Source organism: Caloenas nicobarica, chromosome 1 (genome assembly GCF_036013445.1).
Source record: "Caloenas nicobarica isolate bCalNic1 chromosome 1, bCalNic1.hap1, whole genome shotgun sequence".
NCBI lineage: Eukaryota > Metazoa > Chordata > Aves > Columbiformes > Columbidae > Caloenas > Caloenas nicobarica.
The window spans coordinates 110273748-110293714 of NC_088245.1; the positions used below are offsets into that span (position 1 = coordinate 110273748).

General features: G+C 38.5%; 1 protein-coding gene across 5 annotated transcripts in view; it reads right to left on the bottom strand.

Moving 5' to 3' along the window:
* Positions 1 to 3504: 3504 nt before the first annotated feature.
* APOO (apolipoprotein O) overlaps positions 3505 to 19967 on the bottom strand; it is a 32167-nt gene continuing 15704 nt past the window's right edge. For all 5 annotated transcript variants that reach the window (XM_065653252.1, XM_065653262.1, XM_065653269.1 and 2 more), the window contains 3 exons: positions 15009 to 15116; positions 6776 to 6866; positions 3505 to 3821 (listed from right to left, as the gene is read on the bottom strand). In XM_065653252.1, the coding sequence (XP_065509324.1) occupies positions 6798 to 6866; positions 15009 to 15116 (177 nt within the window). In that variant the 3' untranslated portion in view covers positions 3505 to 3821; positions 6776 to 6797. The remainder of the gene's footprint in view (positions 3822 to 6775; positions 6867 to 15008; positions 15117 to 19967) is intronic.

Consider the following 19967-nt stretch of genomic DNA (forward strand, 5'->3'; position numbering starts at 1 on the left):
AGTCTGATGCAGGCAGTGTAGCTCCATTTCCCTAAGCAGGAAGGTGTTTTTAAAGGAAGAAGATTGGTAACCAGCTGTGAGACATCCTGAGACCACCTTTGATGCCTCCAGCTTTCAACACCAATGCAATAGCTACCAGGAACATCAGCTTGAAAACGTGCGGTGAGACCAGCATTCTGGTGGAATCCATGAACTTCTAGGCAAGGTGTAAGTCTAGATCATTCTTTGGTCTTTGACCAGAGATGGCCAGTAATGAGCCTCACTGACACAAAACAGCAGAAAACACCACAACTGCACCAATATACCAATGTTCCTTCCAGAGATACCTTGACAATGCTGTCAGCTCCAGTTTAAGAACCACACACAGTCAAAAAATACCAGAATCGGCTAATGGTCCAGACTTCAGAAGACAGGTGGTTGTTAGACAACTAGAAACATCTTTTTATCTGTTAAAACATATTCAGCTTTGCATTTAAGATATTATCACAGGTTTTTCTTGTAAACAAGCTTTTGTACCTGTCAAAAACACCCTGCAGTGGGTTTGACCTCGCCAGCTGCCAGGCCATCCAGGTGCAATAGTTGACCCTGCTTTGAGATGCTACACGCAGGAAGGTCCAGTGGGAGGTTACACAGGCCTCCCCAGTGCACCTGGAGAGCCAAAACACTTTGTCAATAGCAGTTCATGATGATAAAGCTGGCTTTATGAGGAGCTTTGGATTTATGGGAAAGTGTGGAAATAACCTTTACAAAACAAGAAAAGGGAAAAAGAAGTGCATGCAGCAGGGGTTGATATCTGTTCTGAAGCAAATGTGCTCAGAGATTTTTCTGCCAGGGCTAATGAACAAGAGCAGCAGTAAAGCTCTTCAGCTTGCAGGGCACTCTTTTCTCTAGTTCTAAAACGCTTTTTCCTCCGTATCAATCTTGCTCTCTCTTGCACTGCAGTTATAACTCTCTTCAAAGGTGACAGATGCAATGAAGGCAGCTCCAAAACATTTCAGTTACAAAATCGGCTAATGCACCTGTGTGTGGGGCCCTCTGCAGTTAGAGTACCAAGTCTAAACCAGATTTTTGCAATGAATGCTTCTGGCAAAATACTGAGGTTTTACTCAAGGCTGCAAGATTGTGCCTATTTACCTGGGCTAACAGGATTATTCCAAGTTGGTGATGTTCTTTCTAGCAAAAGGAGAGGCTATGCTGTTCACTTTTACTCAGACAACTAACACACTGCCTACGGGAACCATCATCCCAGCACTGAGGGCTGCATAGGCCAACCTGATGACCTCCAGTTCGATGATTTTCACATGCAGTAGAGATTAAAGATCATGTTTTGAAGAGAAAGCCCTGGAGCCTGGCCTCAACACACCTGCTAATGGCCACTATGGCCCAGGACGCCAAGATGAGAACTCTATTTTCTCAGTTGTACACACTCCCGTTACCAAGCTGTTACCCTTCGAATGGAAGGACAACCAAACTGTTGACATGAAACTGGAGTGGGGAATATACTGGTTTTAACTGATATTGTAATACCCCTAGGCAAAGTCTGGCAAAAGACAACACGTGTGCACAAATTAGTTCCACGCATCTGTGTATGTGTACATACGCATATGAACAGTGGGCAACCGCTCTCCTGTTCCTCATTAGGCAAGTCTGTGCCAAGTGAGTTGAATGTTTACTATATCCTGCACTCTTACCGGCATGAAACTTTTTTCTTAAATTTCCTGTACTTGTAAAAAACAGAAGACAAATAAAAGATTTCAGTTAGGGCTGTCTTGCTCACATTTTGGAACGGTCTCCTCATCACATGTGTATGCAGGTGCTCCAAGGCAGTAATTTCCTGCAAGATAAAACTGTTCTGGTTTGATGTCTATCATTTGGGACGTTTTTAAACAGCAATGTAAATATGCAGTATGAAGATGTGATCAAGTAAAACACATTTAAGTCAAGTGATGCTTATTTAACCCAGGATTTTTTAAACACACACACATATATATGTAAACAAAGATTAAAAGCTGTTGTGCTTGAATGAGGATTAGCTCACAAAACAGACTGGACATGAAAAGTTTCACTTTGCTCTTGCAGTAGAAAGAAACAGAACAGCTAACAACTGTATCAAAAAGGAGAACGAGGAAAGCTCGTCTTGGTGCAGTCTATTGGTGATTATACCTGAATTACCAAGTAATTATGCTCTTAAATGCCAATGTGGCATATACCAAATATTGCTGGAAAAATAGTAAGGGCATTTAAACCTGTATTCCTAACTCAAAGGTAATAATTTTCTCTAGAATATGAGAACGCATAAGTGACGGATGATCTTTAAGGGAAGAAACATTTCTACGTTGTATAAGAGTGGTGTAACAGCAGTTACAGCTATGACTGATACTGCTCAAGTTCCCACTATTGACAAAAACGCTACTTTGATCCTCCCAAGCCTGTTTGAACTACGTTAGTGAATTTACAGTTAAAAATGCCAACACACACACCCCAAATCTCACCCAGGAGCCCTGCTCCCTTTGCTAAATCAACGCCATCTTTACTGGCCTAAAACAATGATAAAAAACACGCACTGAACATGTTGGGAGATAGTTCTTCTGCCTGAGGCAACTACATGCTGCATACCTGTATTAAAAGAGAGTTGGCGTGTTTTGTAATGCCCGCACAGACTGGTATTCACATTGCCAAGATCTGTTTGTTTTCCTCTAGAAGTTTTTGGAATACGCTCAGCCAGAACACCTAACCAAGTAATAACAAAGATTTTAAAAAGCACTTTGAATCCAATTTGTTTTGTGTTTTCTTCCCTGTTCTTTTTAGAAAGTTAATGTATGGTACAAGCACATGTTTAATTCCATCTTTCCCTGTTCCTCGTATTCACTGATTAATTTAGAAACATTTAAGACTCACCAATAGAGCTTTTAATGCTCTGGTAATTTGTGAAGCATCATGCCCCCAAAGAGAGACTCATGGAAATGAAGGGGGGAAAAAAAAAGAAAGAAAAAAGATGAAAGGGTTTTATTGTGCAAAGATTTCAAAATGCTGGAAATCCTTTTGTACTTCCCTTCACTTTACTTTTTCCTCCCCTCCCCTGGCTGGGAATAAGGAAACAGCCAAGTTATTCTATAGCTGGTTCCCACCACTGTAACATTCTGGTTCCCACTGAGCTGTGCATTCAAGCAAAAACAAGAACAAACATTAACAGCTCAATTCCCATCCATCTACTAGACAGGAACTCACAGATGCTTCATTATATACCTCCCACTGGCACTGATGAGGCAGAAGATTTGTATAGAAGGGAGGGGGAGACTCAGACAAAACACAAGAGTCATTGTAATTGTTCTCATTCATAATTCTACTAGCTAATGGTAGCCAAAACATCATGCTACTTTAAGCTTTTCCTCACTGTTAAAAATACCACCATTGTCAACAACATCTCAAGAACCTTTCACAGATAGCACAAATGTCACATACATGAGTTTAAAGAAGAGGAGGGGAAAAAAAAAAGTAGAGACCTTTTTGTGTAACTGGAATTTTATTTTATATATAAATAATAAGAGACTGAGGAATTTTGAGACCTGCTACTTGCAATGCTGATCCTGCAAGGGGACAAGCATGGGCAGACTTGAGCCCCACTGCAGGATTGAGGACAAGGTCTCAAGACTGACCTAAGATCTGTAGTGTCCTTTCACAGATTCCATACCAGAAGCTGAAGCAGCACACCGTTAGTCTTTTCCTGAGGCAGGTTAGTCACATTCAAAATAAAAATGGATTCAGATGGTCTTCCTCTTTCTCTTGGGAAAATGTTGCTCATATCTATATTTTTTTTTCACCTGTAACCAAAGAAAGGTGACAGACGATAAGGGGGAGAGGGAGGGAGAAAGCAGAATTAAATACCATAGGCTTTTTCTTTCCATTATCAAAGTGCAATTAAAACTTTGTTCCCCAAATAGGTTTTGATCAACCTGGTAGACAGGAAATTCTCAATACCAATTTACTTCTAGTAAAGAAATTTAACTCTCCAAATTACTGACATTAGAGTACTAATGATTATGTCTGCTCTAAAGAGCTCAATTCCTACAGTTGAACTGTATGGAAATAAAAGAAAGAACACTTCATAGCACCAAAACACCAACTCGAATCTTGTGTAGTACACCAACTTTCTCAACTAGAATTATTTTTAATTCCTGCCAATTGCATTTTTTCCTAAAATCACTTATTCTGGTATAAAGCCAGGGTAATTTAACTTGAAGAAATTGAATTACATACATACAGAACCAGAACAGAGAGAAAATGAGATATGCTATCTTTGTGGGAAAACACAAAGCCATGTCACTTCCATGTAACTCTTCAGCACAACAGCTGGATAAAATTAAAGCTTGCTTTGCCCATGAGATGTAGTTTGAGCTGTAGTTTGCGTATAATTTTGATGACAAACATACTATAATAAAGGAAGTGCAATGCTGCTGGTTTTTTGGAATGCAGAAATACGTTACTGTCTCCAATGTGAAGTGATTTTGTTCTTGGCTGACCAATCACAATTCAGAGACCCCTGCTGTGGCAAATCTTTATGAGGAAAATGAGATTGTATTTATTTTAGTAACCAGATTCACCTAGGTATATTGCCAACAGTTGAAAATACAGTGAGACTGATCTCATTCAGAATAATCAAATATGTCTTTTCAAATATCACAGCAGCATTCTCTAACCTTTGGGATCACTCCAATCGAACAAAACATCTGGATCTGGGTATGCAGTTAAATAACTGGGTTTGATTTCAAGCAGAAGTAACAAATCACCACCCCCACGGAACAGCTGAAAATTGATACCAAATTGAACTTTCACCATCTGGTTGCTCTAAGTCAAAAATCTAAGAGTTCCATCCATGTGTCTCCTCCAGAAACAACATGTGGCAAAGCAAGTAGATTTCAAAACCAGCAGCACTCAGGTACTTTAAGCACCTAAACAATCAACTTAACTCTTTTTAAAGACAAGACAGTAGAAGATCTGAGACAGCAGCTGTTTACAAGGTTTTTCCTCAACACTTACTTACATAGCATATTTACGATTCAAATCCTGAGGGCAAAAGGTCTGGATAACAACTTCAGTAAAAGTCTCCCTGACAGCTTTTGTTCCTTTCACCCACTCCCCCCCTTAAAAAGATTATGTGCCTGAAGCAAAAAGTACTAACATTTCAAAAAGTGAGTAAAGGCCTAACGGAAATTATATTCACACAGTAGAAATGCCAAAAACAACCAACCAACCATTTACAGGTTTCTGTTTGTAATGAACCTTGATATTTGCACAGTGCCCCACATACCTAAACAAAAAGCTCTATTTTTGTGGCTTTTTACAATTTAGTAGCTGTGTCCTAGTTGACAATAAGGCCAATATTTTAGTGAATTTTAGAGAAGCTTTTCTTCCTCTTGGCTCTCCAGGGTATCTTTACTCAAAACAAAACTGTTCTTCCTATTTTAAAAAATTTTTTAATTTACGTGGCTACTTTACAAAATACTTGGAAAATATGTATTCTTAAAGACTTTATATTCATATGTCTGAAGGAAAAACTAATTACTTAGTAAATCAGCCAGTCAACATACTTTTTTGCCCTTCTGATAATTCACTATAGCAATTAAAAATACATTAAGGAAAACACAACACTAGAAACCAGTTTTGCTTTTAAAGCTGATCATGTAACAGTGGAATGCTGTTGCTCAGCAGATGTGTTCATTCCATCACATCTGCAAACATTTGTGACTGGTGATGATGCATGGAAGAAAAAAAAAATTGATGCAGTTTTCTAAATCTGCACACTATTTACACAGCTGGTAGTTAACAAAAAATTACTGGTAAATGAAACTGCACAGAAAAATAACGAGGAGTTCCTACAATGCTAGGATCATTTTCTGATGAAAAATAAGTCTTTACCATAATGTGAAAATACAGGGCAAAGCCAAGCAAGTAGACGACATGTTCAGAAAAGACATCCTTTATCAACTCATAACAGAACAGACATTATCTGATATTTTGTACTAAATGATGCCCAATTGCATTATCATTAGTAATAATGAGCCTCAAATACACAGTGATTTTTGTCCTATGAAATTGAACCATCTTTAAAAAGTTGAGAGGGTGGTTTTGGTTTGCTTTTCTAGAAACCAACAATCACCGGACTTGCTTGAGTTTCTAAAGCAACCCAAGGGCCAAGTCAGAAGCAGAACTGACATCTCAACTTGAGTTTCTGGCTTGGAGAACTGGGAAACGCAACCTCCGCTTCCTCCATCATCCATCTCCAAATGCTGAAACACGTCTCATTAGGAAGAGGCATCAACATGAAAGGTCAGGCACATTGTGAACTGTTACTGGCATTGACATATCTTTAGAGAAAACATATAAGCAGGAAAGAGGTTTCTTTCCCCTCCTTCATATCTGCACAGATGAGACAATGAAGGCAAAGAGTTTTTTGGTACAAGGGGCAGAAATGGAAAGGGAAGGGAGAAGAAAACCCAATACATTAAGGCGGCCTTGGTAAATTAACTCGGAACCCTTGGAGGAGATGTGTATTTGCTTGCTATGCTCTAATGATGAAGAATTTTGGTAAGTTAACTTAAAGAGTGCTAAGGAGCACACATTCTTGACAAATGTTGAGATGAATAAAATTATTATTTCTCTTCCCCTCTTTCTTCATCGATATCAAAATAACTACAAGTCAAACTTGCAAATGGTCAGCTTTTTCAGGATATTCTGCTGCTGTAGCCACACACTGTTATCAGTCTTTTTTCTTTACCTGTGCAAAGTGATCTGGTGTTCTACTTCTGGGCTTGTTTTTCATTTGAAGCAGCATGGATTTCCAGGGGCTTGTCACCATCTGCATCACCCTTGAGGAGGGAAAAATATGCACGAAATTTCACATGAGGCACTCCATGATTAATGTTTTTGCCAGAACAGAAACCCTCTTCAAAAGCTGAAACAAAAACTTCTTGCAAAATCAAGTGGCTGATGAGACTAATTCAGTATAATATATTCAAATGTTATCTTCTCCCAAACGGTTCCTACATTTTAGTCTTCCTGTAGTTAGCTGAGCAATTAAGGGATTTGAAAGAACAAGTAGTTCAACAGAAATGTTTTAATTGACTCATTTTGCCTGCATTAATAACAGAGGATGAATTCCCACAGAGTAGCTGCTATTTTGCATTCTCGGAATTCTGTGTGGATTTATACAATAGGTCTCTTTTAGTACGTATCCTTTAAGAGAGCGTTCTCACACTTTCCCCAAAATAAATGGTAGAAATCAAAGAACGAAGAGAGGCTTGTTAGAGCATCTGGTCTATCTGTTTGCCAAGTATGCCATGAAGAACAGGCATTTGATTATAGTTTTAAATAGATATTAATAAAAAAAATACTTACAGGGCCACACATATGGCTAGGGGACTGCAGCATATGACAGACTAGGACAGCCTGAGAGATGTGTGTCTGTTCAGCCTGGTGAAGGCCAGACAAAGGGGAACCTAATTGCTACCCACAGCTCCCTAAATGGGCATTTAGGTATCTGGAAGAGCTTCCCAGAGATTCACACCAAAAGGACACAGAGCAAAGGACACAGGAACAGGGCAAATTTCTCTTGGATCAAGAGCGGGGGGGGAAAAAAAAAAAAATGTATTACACCACTGATCAAGTACTGGAGCAGGTTTTCCAGAGAACTTTTTGAATCACCATCCTTGGACATGTTCAGCACTTGACTGCACAAGGCCTGAGCCACCACATCTAACTTTGAAGCTGTGTCTGCTTTGACCAAGGAGTTGGATGAGATGATAAGAGGTCACAGCCAGCTTCAACTATTCTCAAATTCCACACATGAAAATTAGACAGCCTTTTCTTTTTATTCTAAGAATATTTTTTTACCAATATGACTTAAATGTGATGGAAAAATGTAACAAAGGAAGATAGAAGAGATTGGAAAATAAACATTTCACAGGATGGGTCAAATCTATGTCCCAGCACAAATCAAATACTACAAGTAAGGCACTGAGTCTGTGAGACCCTGCATATGCTGCGCTGGAGATACGGACTCAATACATTGAGATTCAATTATGAAGACAATTCTTAAATTCCTTATTCAAAATATGCCTAGCAAGACCTTTAAAAGGTAACTCTTTCTTTCAAAAACCCATTTTGTTTTGATCACTACCCCAGATGTCTCATAATATAGGAAATCACATCCACAAACCACACCCATTTCAAAATAATGATCTACTCTGTAATTTTCCTGTACAGGAACTTGTAAGTTATGACATTTTACTACAATTTGTAATGAATAATCTGACTCACGATGCCTCATCCCAGGGATTACTCAATCCTGAACAAATTAACAAAAAATAAATTGTTCACAGAGAGTTCTATGTTTTTCCTCTTGCTTGCTTTAACTTGTAAAAAGCAAATACTATTTAAGTAAGCTTCTTGGGTTTTTTTGGTCCTGAAAGAGGAGAAAAGCCCAAAGCAACACACATGCATACACACAAATGTACATGACAACAGGGGTCTTGCTCAGTTCCTTTGTTTCCGTGAGCTCAGCAGATCTCACCACAGGGCTCATCTTCCGTAGATCTATTAAGCCTGAGCTATTTAATTCAAGAAGCCAATCCACTGCTAAACGGTCATTCTTCACACAAACTCATTTGCTGAATCAGCGATTAAAAAGTTCCTTTAACTCCATCTGCTGTATGTGTCCACTACATAGATAGCTAGCCTGAGTGAGACCGATCAGGCGGTGAGGTGGGTGGCCAGGAAAGGACACCCTTTGAGCTGGCACAGGACACATACACACCTAATTTTACAACTAAGTGTTAAGGTCCCCTGGTCACACTCAAAACCACATCAGAAGCAAAAAATGTGTTTAGAGCAATGACCCAGAAAACAAGCTGCCTCTGGGCCATGATGCCCTGTCATAATTAGAAGCAGGCACACATTCGAAATGGTGTTTCTACTTTCTGGCTCAACACAGCCATTCCAAAATATGTCTGGGTGGCCAGAGGAGTTCATGCAGAGATCTATCCCACAGGAGAAGGTATTTTGCATTCTTCTGCATCCGACATTTTCAACCGAAAGGTAGCTGATAAGAAATCTCCATAACACATTCATTAATCAAGTGTTCAATACATGGGATGCCATGGGAATAAAAAAATCATTATTTCAAATGGAAATAATATTGGAACTATGGGGACTGTAAACAACGCTTTTTGTAAGGTTTCAGTACATAAAAGATTAAAAAACACCCAACTTAGCTCACGGTATCTAACAGAGATACATTGAAACCTAAATTTTAAATGACAAACATAAAAAAAAATGCAATTATTTCTGTGAAATTTTTTCTTCCATACAGAGAAAAATGCCCCAAACCAACCTATTCTAATGTCAAAAAACCAAATGTGGGGTGGCTTTTTTCTCACCTGACAGCCTAGCCAGATGCAGAAGTTAGTTTCTGATTTTCTCTCTGAGAAAGTCTTGCAGATGGCCAGGCCTTTTTACACTGGCACCTAACCTCAGAAATTATAACTCCAAAGGCAGGCATACATCTCTCTTATGCTTCTGGAAAACTCTTGAAAGGCAGAGTCTGGCCACCACGAAAAAAACAGCTGCAAAGAAAAACAGGGGCTCATCTGCGCTCCCAAATTAATAATTCACCTTCTCTTCTCTCTTCTTTGCAATGTATTGCTCAGAATAGAGAGAACGTCACTGGTTTACTTTAATTCATCCTCCCCCAGTCAATAACTTATTCTCCATCTTCTATTTTTAACTGAGCTTGAACTTAACTCTCTCAGAAATATGGAGGACTTTAAAAAATGTTAGTCTTAAGTTGCCCTAAAAAGCTTAACTTTTTGTGGAGTAGCTTCTGTCTTTCCTACCTCTAAAACATTTAAATCCACCACAGCCCAAACTAAAGATCCAATCCAAAACAAGTAATAATTTTTACAAGTTTTAGTCTGTTGTTGTTCTTGCTACCAAACAATACAAGTATGACAGGGAACAGTATTTTCTGACAGAAGCAGAGGTTTATCTTTTAGTTCAGATGACCAAACTGTTGCTTATCTATTCAGAAGCTACTGAATATAAGCCTTACAAGCATTTATTCACTGTAGAAAGCAGCTCAGCTGTTTATGTTGATGCTCAAAATACAAGTGACTTAAAAATTCTTCTCTTAAAACACAGTTTAAGGTTTGACGCGGTTACAATCTATGATGCTGACAGTAAAGTTCCTCTAGTCAACGCACTGACACCGCAACTTCCACCAGAGCTTTCAGGTGAGGAAAGTTCAGGTCCACAACTTCTTTGATGCTTGTTCCAAGCAAGCACAAGAAACAAGTACGCAAAGCCGAGCAGTCTTTGCATGTGGAAGCACTCTGTCGCCAGCTAGCACTTTATAAAACACCCAGATATAGCCATATAGATATATTTTTAAATATTTATATATTTTTATGCGTATAATATATATGTATAGGTTTTTAAAATATATATATAATAAATTAGTATTGCTAAGTCACAGATAGTGTCTATCAACACACCATGCAGGAATGAAAACCAAACAATAAGCCACAAGAATTTCTCTCAATCTCTGAAGCTGTTTAAACAATCAAATGACAGACAGGAAGAAAAAAAAAATTTTAAAAAATCAATTTTATCAGTTTTCTATAAGATGTTATTACCAACTGGACCAAAGTGGGAAAGCACACACACGTGAAGAAAGGAACAAGACCTGAAGAACATGGTTCTCTTAGAGCTCTAGTGCTGCTTTAGTTTTTCACATCCTGGCCACTTCGGTAAAAACAAGAACTGTCAAATTCAGTGTCAGGGGGAGAGAAAGAATCCAGAATAGCTGAAAATACAGCAAAAGTCTTCAAGTGGTATAAAGGCAAGACAAAGTGGGAATGAACTTAAGAAAATTGTTTTTCTATGTGTTTCAGTACATATTAGCTCACTGGCTGGAACAAAACCTGGATTTAAGTGACTTGGAGCAGTAACACATGTCCTTCTTGAAGACAAAGTCACATTAGTATGGGAGCTAACAATCATACAGCACAATACAACAGTGCAACTTAGGGAAGTACCGAAACCAGAGCCAGAAGAGGAAGGGCAGAAAGGCCGCATTTCATGAAAATAAACATCAAATGAGCTGACTGATGAACAGGACCTGTTTGTTAAAAACTTACAGGTGGTAAGTATGGAACTGTGGCTCTGAAATCCTGGTCTTTAAGCAGTTTTCTGTAAAAGAAGTTATAATCCTTTGTATAAAAAACCATAGTCCTTAAGTTTAAGCTGTTCCACAAAATCCTCAAGCTGCTATGGTTTGTCCATCCCTCTGACCTAAGGACAGGTATTAAAGATGATAAAATCAGCCAGTATTAAACAGAGACTGCTGTGAGTTGAGGGGAGAAAAAAAAAAAAGCAGCTGCAATTCACTGCCTTAACAGTTCAGCTAGTTCAACACTTTCGTAGGCGCTAGAAGGCAAAAGAGTGTAGAAGGAATGTAGAAAAATATGATCTTGCATGAACTACAATATTATTGAGCAGATGGACCAGTTACTCACAAAGACTAGCTGAAGGCAACACAGGGTATTAGCATTCATAATTGCAAAACCCCAGTAATGAAAGTTTGATGCCACCTAAGGCTACTCAAAACTATTTCAAATGCATCATTCTAAAAAACTGCATGTTGGTATGATTCTCTACAAATTTTGTACACTAAGTTTAAGATAAAGTCTGAGGGACACATGTTCATTTTGCTATCGCCTCCCCTAAAGATTTACAGCTTGATAATATAAATGTTAACACTATTTCCACTGATTTTTGTGGAATTACTTCTTGTGAGTAAAGGTCAGTCAAATAAGCAAAAGGTTTTTCAGAAGATAAAACCCTTAAAATATACTTGCCCTCCAAACAAGATGGTTACATTTCTTCTACCATATCTTCTACCTGGGGGAAGTAGAAAAGTTGTCCACTTTACTATGTCAAGATAAAGTATACAGAAGCTGAATAACTACTCCTGCTGTCCCTTATGAGGAAAAAAAAAAAAAAAAAAAGAGTGCACACTGATTTTTACTTATAGTACTTGTGTAGTTTTAGCAGAGGGCTTTCACCCTGTCATCCTGACCAGCTGGCTCCTTCCACAAGCCAGCTTCAGGGTACCAGAATGCTGCACTGTAAACAGCATATTCAAAACCTTATGAGACAGACTTGCTGTATGGAGGGGCTCCAGCCACAGTGTTTTGAAATGTAGCAGCAGAAGGTCCTGGAATTCATAGTTCTTGGCAGAACTTTGATTTCAGTTGATATGACCTCAATTTGGCACAGGTTTTTGTTTCATAAAACCTTCAGAAAATTAACATACCACATCTATTTTAATGACATGTTGCTGCACAAACATGAAGTTATGCACAGCTGTGGTACCTTTGACTATCAAATATGAGCAACATACCAGATTAATACAAGCCAAGAAGAGCCACCCATATACTGCTTGACTATTTGCAAGAATCATTTGTGTAGCAACAGAAAAATGCTAGAGTGAATGTCACAAAAACAAAAACAAACAAACAAAAATAATCACCTCTTTTGCTCTGGCATGGTTCCACAAAGTAGCTTACATCTGCCGTAACACCAACTCAAGAACAACATGTACATTTGTCTTCACTGTTTAAGGAACCTAGCTGCCTAGTATGACAATAAGAAATATACAAAACCAACCCAATTCTTTCACAGGGCTGTCAAATTAAGACAGAAGTCCCAGAATCTATCCTAGAATGCTTTGCCAATTCTAATATATGATAGTTGAAAGCATTTGTTTTCTTCCATGACACTTCTGTATCAGTAAAACTCCAATAAAAATGCAACTTACATTTATAATAGAAATTCTTTTGCTGGAAAAGTTGATACTGATTTGGTTCGCCTAATTGTCTGTATGAACAAAAGGTACTTTTTTGCACTAGTATAATCGCACAGACAAAAAATATTTTCTAGGGTAGACTTCACCTCTCGCATCTCCTGTTAGGGACACAATGGTGCTCATACATATAAAAAAGGTAGAGGTTTTCATTATTAACTGTGACTGAGCATACCCTGATAGAACATCATAGCACTATCTTTAAAACAAACAAAAACCCCTCCAACAATTAAACCAAAACAACAACAAAAAACCCAGCCCTACCTCTCCAAAATTCTCAACTATGTATTTTTATACTGCTTCAGCAACACAGACTACAGGAAGTTTCAGAGCAGACTTCTTCCATTAGAAATACTTTTCAGTCCACATTCTAGTGATTTCAAAAGCGCGTGACCTTTTACAACTGCTGTTCAGCTCCTCCAGAGACCAGGGAGACAATACCCTCTCTTTAACAACTTCAGAGGACAAACACACACGGAGGCTGTATACTCCAGTGGCAGGAGATCACTGAACATCTTCAATGCAGGCAATTTTATCAAGTGCACAGTGCTTCTTCATTTGAGTCACAACATTTTTATCTTGCCTAATCCATGAAGTTAAATGGCAAGAGTTAACACTATCTGATCAACTGGATGAACCTTAGGAGGAAACCACTCAATGGCATTTCACTCCTTTGTGCAAATAACAGGTTTTGGCAACTAAGGGGTGCGATTTAAAGATTCTGCAAGGAGGAAGAGAAAGAAGTGTGTTTACTTAGTGGTCTCTGCAATTTGGCATGTCATTTGTTTTTCTGCTGAGGTAGCAAGTGCTTGAATAAGCCTTATAATAAGATGAAAGCTTCAAAAGTTTTTGCCTTCCAATAACAACCACATGCTTCCTTTTGAAAGCCCAGGACACAATAAAATAAAAAGCTCAGCTAATTTCTACTGATGCTGTCAGTTTGCCTTTCTGAAATATTTTAACGTTGCCTATTTTTCTGAGATACTTTTTGACAGCCTAGGTTTTAGGAAAGGTACTGTATGATTAACCTTTGTTTATTCAAAGAGCTACACACGTGCATTTATTGAAGCGCCCATGGCCAAGACGGGATGAGTATCCAGTGATGCAAGTCTCCACTCTCATAAGACTCAGCAACTGACAGGACACGTGAGCATTTACTCCAGTCCAGCTTGTTTGGAACTAGTCCCACACCTAGACCTACCTAGGGAACTCAGTTGCATACCTTCGGTCAATTCAAGTACAACCGCCTCTCCAAAACATCTCTCACTCAGTGGCTATCCCCCTTATGTCTTAGGGCTGAAAATGCCATGTTCTGGTCAGGTAGGACTTCTGGTTTACAACCCAGAAGCTACACATCATTATCAGCCTAGTTTGAACTGATACCATGTTGTGAGCTATGGCTCAATCAGGTCCACAGTAAAAGACCAAGACCTTCTGCTTGTTCAAAGTTGTTTTCAAATAATCTGTTAGTTTTGCCAGGCTATGTTGGACAACAAAAATAAGAGATGGGAAGCAGTCTGCAGCCAGGGCAGCAGTTTATATCAACGGAACAAGCATAGTTGCTTAGAAATCAGGAATTAAAGATGCAGTGAGTTTAGAAGCGAATTTAAAACTATGGCAGATTTACGTTACACACCTGAACTTTTCTTTCTTTAAGTAGCAGTTTAAAAAATTCCCTAAAAATCTTACAGGCTCTCCCTGGCACACATTTAGTCAGTTAGCGCAGCTTTCCAGTCAAACTCCGCTTCACGAGCCATCTACATACATTTCCTCAAAGTCAGTTTGCCTATCTCTATCAGATGTACAACAACAAAGACAGCTTGCTCCTGTGGGATTACAGAAATGTCTAGTAGATAAAACACAAAAACATCATTAAGATACTTAACTCCAGAAGCTCCAGGCAGGTTATAAATCATGATCAAGACATTACATAATGTAATGATTCATTAAAACAAGTTCCCATTTTTTCACTAGTCAGTGCTAATCTTCAACTAATATCATTAATCAATCATATCACACCTATTTAGAAACTTGGAAGCATTTTGTAGAATGCATCACGCATTTGAATCAAGTTCCTCAGACTTCTTACCTTATCACTTTTTTTCCCAGATTTCTTCTTCTTAGGATTGTCCTTCCAAAGGGATTCTACAGCAATATATCCCTGAAGACTCCAGTCATACAGCTGTGTACCAGCAACCTTTGAAACAAAAGAGATTAGAAAGCATGAACTTAATCTGGGAAATATTATTTTCCTTCTTGTTTAAGTGGAAGAAGTCTCAAAACACAAGATCTTTAACATCTTCCTGTTCAAGCTCAGGGTGTCCACCATTAATAAACATCTTGGGGGAAAAAAAAAATGACAAGAGAAATAAGAAAAGCCAACTAAAAAACAGTTTGAAGACCACTTGAAAACATGTTTGTATAAAAAGGGGTAGAATGATGCTGCATGGAAACAATCCCAGTTTTATTAATATTTGATGTTTAGATTTAACATAAGCAAATTATTTCTTAATTTGACCATACTCATTAAAGAAAAATCCCCCTTAGTTTGCCACTATTTTGCAATTTTACATTTTTACTGCTTTGACAGAACAGTAAATGTACCCCTTTGTTTCTTTTTGTTCACTTTTTAGAGGAAAGACCTAATTTGCTGATAAGTGGCTGTAATGAATAACCAGCTGTCAATTCTTAAAACAGAAGGTGTCTAGGAAAGACCGTGTTTGCTATATTACACCGACAGGTAATTTTACAACAGGAAAAGTCCTTAAGTCTAATAAAAATAGTATCTCCTGCCCCTTACACAATACGGAACTGTAACATCCATAGCATCCTTTAAAACTCAAGAGTGATAGGTTTTTACAGCTCCGTTCAGTACTCACTTTCATATCACTATCAGTTTTCTTACAAATAAAGAACAAAAAGTGGACATTTTGCCCAACTAACCAGCTATTAAATTAAAAAAAACCTTATGAAATAAAGAAATAAGAAGGTATCACCCTATGTCCCACGGCAGGCAAAGCTGGAAAACCAAAACTATGAGAACAGGGCAAGCATAAATGATCTTTCTGAAACAGTTTTCTGATGTTTCTAAAACAGTTTCTGTATTATTTTTTTAAGTTTCTCCCAGTCTCCAACAATTTGCTGCTCAGAGGTTTCCTGAGCCAGAGGTGATTTTTATGTGTACAACAGTTCCCAGGAATTTCCCTCCTATGAATTTGTTGCCCCTCCCCTTGAAACCCCAAGCAAATTTTTAGCATCCACAACGCCCAGTGCCAAGAAACTCCAGTGCTGGGCACACTCTGTGCAAAGAACCTCTTCCTTTTGTTCATCTGAACACAGTTAACTACACCAGGTACGTACCACAATAGTAAGGGATGTGCTTCTGGGCACACTATCTTACAGAAGAGTCTACTTAATAATTAGAATTAAAAGAAAACAAACCCAAATCAGCAACTACATTTCCGAGTCACAACTAAATCCAAAATGTAAACTGTTCTCAATACAAGGAGCTAGCATATTTGTCACCACATTTGACAATTAGAGTTGTACTTTGGTTTGGGCAGTATGATGCACTGCGTTTTCTCTATATTTGAAGGTGATAAAGGTCATCAGCAAAAAGCACACCAACTGTTACAGGGATGAATGTGTTAAATCTCCAAAAGCCCACAATTCAAACATAACAGGTAGACGGTTATCTTCTTTTTCAATATCAAGAGTGTTCATTCTCAAGTACTTCAACAAATTAGTTCTGAAAGTCAGATGAGCCTGTGGGTCATCCAGAAAGAAAGCATGATCAGCTGTGCAAGCCCTACAAACCTACCATGACCAAAAAATAACCACAAAAAACAGAGGGCTTTTTTGTCTGCAATGTTACTAAGGTCACAGCTATCAACATAAAATGAGAATCAAAACAACTATCCATAAGCCATTTTTTGTTCCTGCTTAAAAATACTCCCTTAAAATACTTTAAAACACTCTAAATACTTAACAGCAAAAACCTAAAAATATTATTATGGGACTCATATGATCAAGTGAATTATGACTTGTACTAAATGAGAAACTGGTCATTCACACTGCTGGACTGAAGTAGCTACATCACAAAGTACAGTAGCCCAGATAATTCACTCTGCCACAGTTAACCAATGTTTCAACACTGTACACACTTCCCAAGAGCTGGGACCCAAACACACCTTCACAGTTCACCCAAGTTCATAGAATCATAGAACGTCCTGAGTTGGAAGGGACCCACAAGGATCTTCAAGTCCAGCTCCTGTCCCTGCACAGGACAACCCCACAGGTCACACCATGTGTCTGAGGGCTTGTCCAGTCTCTTCTTGAACACTGCCAGGCTTGGGGCCGTAACACCTCCCTGGGGAGCCTGTTCCAGTGCTCCACCACCCTCGGGGGGAAGAACCTTTTCCTGATGTCCAACCTAAACCTCCCCTGGCACATCTTCCTGACATTCCCTCGGGTCCTGTCATTGGTCACCAGAGAGAAGAGCTCAGCGCCTGCTCTTCCTTGTCACCTTGTGAGGCAGCTGTAGCCACCATGAGGTCTCCCCTCAGTCTCCTCCAGGCTGAACAAACCAAGTGACTTTAACTGCTCCTCATACAGCTTCCTCTCCAAACCCTTCGCCAGCTTTGTAGCTTCTGTAACTTCTGGACACTCTCCAGTAGCTTCATATCCTTTTTATCCTGTGTCACCCAGAACTGCGCACAGTGCTCCAGGTAAGGCCGCACCAGTGCAGAGCAGAGCGGGACAATCGCCTCGCTCGCCCGGCTGGCATTGAAAAATACAGTTCTAGATAGATTGCAAGCTGCAAATTACAGGGTCAACAGGAACATAGCCAAGAAATTCTGATAACTACCCAATGCATCCTCTCATGAACACAACACTAGAGTCATGGAATCATAGAATCGTTTTGGTTGGACACGACCTTTAAGATCATAGAGTCCAACTGTCAATCCAGCACTGCCAAGTCCACCTCTAAACCATATCCCTAAGAATCTCATGCATTAGCCTTGTGTTTTGTACCTCTCTCGCAGAACAGTGGAAGAAGCAGCAGGTGGGTGCTGCAGTTGCCATCACTACTCTTGGGAGCGGCAGTTCCAACCAGGAAAAGTAAAAGGTACAATCATAATACAAACAGTTCATTCAGTCATCCAGAGCATTCATTCCAATATTCATACAAAAAGTTCCTTTCAAAGAGGGACAAGTTTTTCCATTCAGTCATCTGGAATTCTAATTTCTGGAAGATAACAATTTCCAGCTTGTTTGCATTAAATTACAACAAGCTACAATGCTACCTCTGTTCAATACAACACTGTAAGCAAGTTTGTATGTGAAAATTTAAACAAGTTCAAAAGTCAGACCGAGTGGTTCTCAAGTGTGACTCTGAAATAGTTTTGAAGTGACCTTGGGCCACAAACACCTGTGCTAGGCGCTAGTGGGATAGCTTCAGCAATCCCTAAGGCCTAACTGCGTGTGAACAAGCTCCCATACTTTAACTCAACATAGGACCATAACCATGTAATATTGACTGTACTGCATGTGACACGTCAAGATTATTGAGCAGAATTATGGTTACTGACTCGATCTACACTGCATACTGAGAAGCTAAACTGAGAATCTGCTGGCTTTTCTACATTTATATTGTTAACAAAGTAGTAAAGTGCAACTTCGCAAGCATTTCATTCTGTAGGAAACACAAACCAAGTGACTCCAACTCCTCCTTTTTAACCCACAGGTTCTGTAATTGTGTCGCGCTCTCAGTTGTGCCAGTAAAACTGTTTATGCCTTATGGACTGAACTGGGCAAGGGACAAGGTACAAGTTGAGAAGACTTAGAAATAATATAGTTTCTTATCAAATAAATAAACTTATGTATTAGGAAGCTTTTCATTCTTTGAGGAAGGTAAGCATAACATACACTAGTTTAGGAAATTTGAGGAGGTCCAATAACAAGGAACAAAAATTAATTCTAAAGATAAAGAGACTCATTTAAGTAACTTCATAATGGAAAGTTTTTTTCCAGATGGAAGTGAAGCCACAGTAAATATAAAATATTTTAGTGTATTATGATTACCTAGAAAGCAATATGGTTCAAAAACACTAATGTTTCACCAGAACAAAAAAAACTTTAGTATTAAATTCAGTTCCCTTACCACACATGCAGTCTGACCATTTGTTCAAAGTTATACAAATTAAAGTAATACTAGCAATGAGGAAACAAATCCCTTACAAAACTGTGATTTATTAAAATCATTACTAAAGCAGGAAAAATAATTAGTCTGTGCATTTCTTCCATCTCCTGTTAGATAAAGTGTCTGAAAACTATTATGAATGATCAACTCTGTTGCTATAACTTCACTTAGCAACTCATACATTTTAATTTAAGAAAAAGGTTTTCTTCTAGACAGATGGATCAAGTGTTGTACCTCAACTGCAAGTATGTTTTGCTGTGATTATTTCCAGCTCCTCAATGGTAAGTCTTTAATAAAGGTGGGAAGGATTTAAAAGCACACTCAAAACCTTTCCAGTTTTTTAGTGTGGTCAAATCTGAAAGTTTACCAAATGAAGGGAACTATACCACTCTAAGTGAAAAAGCAATGATGAAGTACTCAAATGTGAAAGAAAAAATAAAAACAACATAAAAAATAAATTAATAAAAAAATAAATTTCTTTTCCAGAATATTTCCTATACGGTTCTATTAACTTGGCAAGTGAGCTTTGCACTGCCAGCATCACTTCCTAGCCTTACAGAAATTTTCTGAAAGGCCTATTAAACATTTCCAAATAATTACTAGAGAGGAAAGTGCTTCCAATTTCAGATTAAAGCACAAAAATTATGGGTAGTAAGATCTGATATGATTAAAACTTTGCTTCTTTAAGAACAGAAAAGCGCAAGAGATTAGAGGAACCAAAACAGTATCTAGGCTATTACGCTCTCCACAGAAGCTTCCAAACTCTTATGTCTAGTGTCCTCACCAAGTCAACAAAGCTAAACCTATGGCAATCAAGTTTCAGGCTCATGGTCTCATATCAGATTT